General features: G+C 41.5%; 1 protein-coding gene across 1 annotated transcript; it reads right to left on the reverse strand.

The window, feature by feature from the left end:
• Positions 1-3,789: 3,789 nt before the first annotated feature.
• Positions 3,790-5,212, reverse strand: LOC118563578 (trace amine-associated receptor 8a-like). The gene is made up of 2 exons (XM_036138675.1): positions 5,049-5,212; positions 3,790-4,826 (listed from the first exon to the last, which is right to left on the reverse strand). The coding sequence occupies exons 1-2, from the start codon at positions 5,210-5,212 to the stop codon at positions 4,010-4,012; spliced, it is 981 nt and encodes a 326-aa protein (XP_035994568.1). The 3' UTR covers positions 3,790-4,009.
• Between the last annotated feature and the right edge of the window lie 1,005 nt (positions 5,213-6,217).

Raw genomic sequence — 6,217 nt, forward strand, 5'->3', positions numbered from 1 at the left:
AGTCCGCGATTAGTAGAGACTTGTACTGCTCTTTCTGCCGTGAAAAGCCCCACCTAGCTGAAATAAAACACAGCCATTACTTGCTTTCAGCAAACTGGCCTCGCCAGATTCTGAAAGCAACGGGGGTGTGCATACTTGATGTCCCAATTGGCACAAGACAACTCGCTCATCCTTTCAGCATTGTGGAGAATTTACATCCTCCAGTGTTGGTGCTGATCTTCTGGTACGACTAGGTGCACAGCTGGAAACTTGTAACTAGGTCATGTGGGCTCAAGCTCATGCCACCCCAAGTTCCTTCCTGGACACCCCTGAAATCATGCTATCAGGGCAGACATCCCACAAGCTTGCCAGGTGGCTAGCAAAACAAACGTGCTAATTCCACCACAGACTGCAGGTGTACCTATCAGATTAGTCATCATCAAGGGCCAACAAATACAGAGCACACAGGTTTTCTTTCAACCGCTTTCTTACTTCCAGGAATCAAACCTGGTAATCCGGGGCACACCCCTACTTGAGCTGAACAACCGCTCAGCTTACTTTTTGGTGGAGAATCCAACCCACATGCCAATCCAAGTTATGGCGAAGAAACCTCTTGGGGTGCTCATCGAAAGCTCCTTCCACGACTTTGAGCTGAGCATTCCCGTCATTAGAGACCTGCCCTTATTCTTGACTGGCAGACAGGACTCTCCAGACACCGTGTTTACTTTTGCTTCCAACATGATCCTGATCAGGCGACATGAAGCTCTGCCTGCTGGATCCCTTTGTGGTGCTACACTTGAAGCTGAAGGAAACCTGTTGGTGTACGCGATACCAACCAACCCAAAAGGACCAGCACCAAATCAACCAGAGAACCAAGACTCATCCACTGAGCCCTATCCTGGTTTTGAAGCAGAAATCATGCAGCACCTGGAAAAAGCTGACGCACTGACCACTGAAACGGAGAGAACAGCACTTAAAGAGCTGTTTTATGAGTTTCAGCCAATTCGGTCCAAAGATTCCAATGATTGTGGGATCATATTGACACACGTCCATGACTCACCAGTAGGAGGACACAGAGGCTACAAAGCTAATCTGAAATCTCTCCAACAGGATGCATACCAGTCTTCAGTGGTCCAGGACACACAGGAGTATGTACAGGGCTGCTTAACCTGCTGCCAATTTTAACCAACACAATGACTCAAACGAGCTCCGCTTCAGCGAAGGTGGGTTACATTTCCGTGGTCACATTTGCAGATTGACTGGATCGGTCCAGTTCCCAAATCGTCAAGAGGTAACAAATATCTTTTGACAATAACATGCAGCTTCACGAAATGGGTCGAATGTTTTCCGGCACCGAATGACACCGCTGTCACCACAGCAGTCCTGCGGCTAAATCACGTTTTCAGCCGGTGGGGCCTTCTCCTGTCCATCGACTCGGACAGAGGAATGCATTTCACGTCAAACGTCATGACCGAAGTGGTAAAGAATGACATGATGTATACTCAGGTTGTTAGAGACTTAATGCAGGACCTCACTAGAGAGGTTAGTTCATCCGTAAATAGCCTTGCAGAAGGATGGATTCCTCTGTACCTGGTACTAGTAGATTTGGTTGAAAAGATTCTCAAATCTGCCTCTAGTGAAACCCTCCAACCATCACAAACACACCTGGGCTTACAGCCTAGGTAGTGCAATTCTAATATTTGTGAATCCTGACAACTTGCAGATAGGATTTATGCTAAACTTTCCCATAATTAAAAGAGCTAACGTGTATAGGCTTAAATCAGTATTGAATGCTGGTTTTTGGCAAGGTGAGACCCACGTACACCTACAAACCCCCTCAATGTTAGCCTATCACGACGCTGACCTCAAACTTTATTTAGTCCCTAATTTGGATTTATGTACCAAAACCAAAGACATTCACTGGGTAAGTGTCAAGATTTGTTTACCGAAGAACTCAGGAGGCGCACACGGGACTAAAGCTTAAGAGTTTTTATTTTAAGGAAGTGTGCTGGATGGCAGATGATGAAGACCGGAGGTTCAGGGCTGCAGAAGGTCAGGGATGTAGGTGATGGCAGGAGCTGACGGCCCGGAGCGAGAGTCCACAATAATCTAAGTGGCCAGGAAGCTCAGTGCTACTTAGTAGCAGATTGCAGGAGACACCAGGGCACTGAGCAGAGCTTTCTCAGAGCGGCTAGTCAGGTTAGCAGATCTCTGGAGACACCGTGGCACAGAGCAGAGCTTCTCCAGGGCGGCTAGTCAGGTTAGCAGTTCTCTGGAGACACTGAGGCACTGGGCTGAGCTTCTCCAGGGCGGCTAGTCAGGTTAGCAGATCTCTGGAGACACTGTGGCACAGAGCTGGGCTTCACCAGAGCAACTTGACAGGCTAGCAGTTCTCATGAGACACCAGGATACAGAGCAGAGGTTCACCAGAGCAGCTTGACATGTTAGCAGTTATCAGGAGACACCAGGGCACAGAGCAGGGCTTCACCAGAGAAGCTTGTCAGGTTAGCAATTCACTGAAGACACCTGGACAAAGAGCAGAGCTTCTCCAGGAACGAACCACAGAATAAAAAGACTTACAGAGGGACTGGCATGGAGTGGTGGATAGCAGATGACGGCCCAGTGCTGAACTGAAGACAGAGGGAGTTTTAAATAGAGCACTAACAGGTGAAACAAGGGTCTGACTAATTAACAACCAAATGATTATCAGGTGTGACTGACTGCTGAGGAGGTGAAGTGAAAATTGACAGAAAATAACTGATGACTGAAAACAATAAATAAAATTAAACCTAACTCAAAAGAGATGAAAAAATGAAAATAACAGAAAAACAAAGCCAAACCAAAACTCAACCATGACATTACCTCCCCCCCAAGGCCGGACTCCGGACGGCCTAAAACCAACAAACAAAACAAACTACAAAGTGACCGAACCAGGGTGGGTGGAGGGAAGGCAGGATGGAGGGCCAGGGTCAAAACCAAAAACTGATCTAACCAGGGTGGGTGGAGGGAAGGCAGGATGGTGGGCAAGAGTCATAACCAAGCTGATCTAACCTGGGTGGGTGGAGGGAAGGTAGGATGGTGGGCTAAAATCAAACCAAAACTACCCACTAGGGCGAACTAAAAAGGGTTTCTAACAATCCCTGATAAACCAAACAAAGGACGTCTAACCAACGTTGACAGGCGAACCTCGCCACCAGGCAAAAACGGGCATGACAGGCGAACATCGCCACAAGGCTAATGGGAAGGAACAGGCGTTCTAACGCCAGAGGGAAGAACAGGCGTGCGACAACGCCAGAGGGAAGAACAGGCGTACGACAACGCCAGAGGGAAGAACAGGCGTACGACAACGCCAGAGGGAAGAACAGGCGTACAACAACGCCAGAGGGAAGGAACTAGAACACAAATAACTCAATAGTCTTTTTAACCAGTTAAACATCCTAAGAGAAAAAACACATAACACTGAGTTTAGCTAACTGTTACTCAATTGTATCTGTTGCTTTATGTCTGTTGGTTGTGCTGTTCTTTTTGCGTCTCTTTCCAGGTGATGGAGCAGACAGAGGACGTTTTATCATTCTCACCCTTTTATCTCTACTTTCTTTCACCTCTTCTCTTTCTTTTTTTCTCTTCTTGTTCTTCCTTTATTCTCCTATTTTCCCATTGTAGTGTCCATATAATTTGAAATTTTCCCTGCAGGAATCACAATAAAGCTATTTACATGCACAAATCAAGCGGAGCACTATGGCGAAAGCTGTTTGCTCCACTTGTGAAAGCAAAATCTGTCGAGCTCTATTTGGCATTAAGACATCAATTCTTATTGCCACATTGCTAGACAGGACACTGGGGAAGGAAAAAAAAAAGAAAAAAAGAATTGCATTTAGTTGCCACACAAATCAATGCAGGGGTTACAAACAGCTTCCAAGTCACACTTTGAATAATCTTGTGCTAAGCAATCTTAATTTCCTTTTTTTTTAGGAATTTTGGGCTTCCACATAAATTATTTATGTGGAAGATTTCATTCCTTCATACCTCTTCATAACAGGTTTGCATGAGATGATCCAGACTGTAATATCTGAAATGTCATAATTACTCTTATAGCTCTTCTTAGCCAAGGATAGAAGAATGCATAAATCAGAGGGTTGAGACAGGAATTAAAATAAAATACACATGATACAACGACAGTGGATAAGGTGTTGTATATAGTGTTTTGATCAATAAAAACAACAGCGTAATATGGGCACAGACATACCAGAAACATAACCACAACGACACCTAAAGACACAGCTGCTTTTATCTCTGACTTGCAAATTCTTACTTTACTGGAATGCTGGTAGGTTACAGCTGAAATTTGGGACTTCATGGCTTGAACCTGGGACACAACCACTATAAATACTCTCAGATACAGAACTATTATGACAATAACAGGAATAATTAAGATAAAAATAACATCCACAATGTATTCATTTAAACCAGCAATAATCACACATTCCCCATAGCAGGAATTGAATTTGCCTGGTTTTTTAAAATTATTTCTCAACAACGCAACGGCGTAGAACAGACAACTAATCCAACACACTGAAACACATATTTGAGCCCTTTGTTGGGTGACTTTGTAGCGATATTGGAGAGGATTACAGATAGCCAAATAACGATCAATTGAAATGAGCACCATGTTTCCTACTGACATAGAGATAATAATTATATCCAACAAATAATACAGAAGACACATAAGGTCCCCAAGATACCAGCAGCCGTCCAGAATCATAATTTGAAAAGAAAGTAGAAGACCCACACAAAAGTCTGAGACAGCCAGAGAGAGAATAAAAAAGTTGGTGGGACTGTGAAGCTGCCTGAAAAAGTAGAACAAACCAGTTACATGTGTCAGGATTTTTGTAGAAAACGATGATCCTACAATAATCCAGATGAAACCACTGAAAACTCTAAAACATTACATTTTAACAATTTCCTATATATTCATGATGCTTTTGATTATTAATGTAGATAATGCAGTGAAAAAGAAACTTGTAATGCCTTTCACAGTTTCCTAATTTAAAATGAAAGCAAAATGTCACCTGAAATGAGAGATGGAAATGATAACCAGCAGGTTTAGAGACACAGTGACAAGAGAAACTAAACACAATATGAAGGAAATAAGTAAAGTTTCAGCATAAGAATTCTTTAACTTTTTACAGGAGGAGTTGAAAAGTTTTGGGAAGCAGAATTCATCATCCTCCATCATTAGGGCTAAGGAAGAGCAGCTGAACTCTGAGGGCTTTTTCTCTCAAACCTTGTATATGTAAATTATCATGTCCATGTGACATAGTACGTTGGGAATCTAAGGCCCTCCTTTTTTAACAAGAATATGATTTAAAGAATATGAATAAAAATGTAAATATGAAACAATAAAAAAACTCTAATGAGTTAGAGGCTTTGTATTTGATTAATTGCATTTTTATCAAATGTTTGCATAGGCAATAGTTTGGTTAAAAGCCTCACATTTCAATTAAATTTTCATTATTTGGGCTACAATTCCATTCCATGTTGGTTTGATTGAATATTCATTTATAAGTTTCTATGCTGATTTATTTTGTAATAAGTAAAAGTCTGTACATTTTATTGTATATATTAATATTTTAAGATATTAATTTATTTATTCTCCATCTGAACAGCCAGTATACCAGTGGAATTATTATTATTTATCAATATATAGAGTACAAATGTGAAAACATAGCAGGACTGTACATTAAAGTGCATGTGAACCAACATTGTTCTCTTTTCCTCCTAGAAACTGGGACAATTCACATAATTTTTGAATAACACATCTGAAAATAAAGTATTAGCAGATTGATAGTTGTGGTTCAGATAGAGAGCAAAGGTTTAAAACAGTATTACAGCACTCAGGACTGGACTGCGGTGAAAATGTGGCCTGGGAATTCCTGACAGACTGGCCCAATTTCAACAAGTAGGTTGAAATTTAAATGAAGAATATAGGCCTATATAAAGTTGCAATCAAAAGCATTCAACCCCCTCAGCCCCTACAGACATTTTAGTAGTGTAGATGACAAGTAATAAAAAAACTGACATGACAAAAACAATTATTGTCACATATTTGAGTCATTCTGGCAACAACCTTACTACTTTGTGGAGCATTCTCTCACTCTCTCTCTTTCTTTATATATATATATATATATATATATATATATATATATATATATATATATATATATATATATATATTGAG

The sequence above is a fragment of the Fundulus heteroclitus genome, chromosome 7, assembly GCF_011125445.2.
Source record: "Fundulus heteroclitus isolate FHET01 chromosome 7, MU-UCD_Fhet_4.1, whole genome shotgun sequence".
NCBI lineage: Eukaryota > Metazoa > Chordata > Actinopteri > Cyprinodontiformes > Fundulidae > Fundulus > Fundulus heteroclitus.

What these genes read in the sequence shown, in the direction of transcription:
- LOC118563578 (XM_036138675.1), bottom strand. Translation starts at nt 5,212, where the DNA reads ATGGAGGATGATGAATTCTGCTTCCCAAAACTTTTCAACTCCTCCTGT. An exon ending in ATTTCCATCTCTCATTTCAG is followed by an intron (nt 4,827 to 5,048) that starts GTGACATTTTGC and finishes CTACTTTTTCAG; the next exon opens with GCAGCTTCACAGTCCCACCA.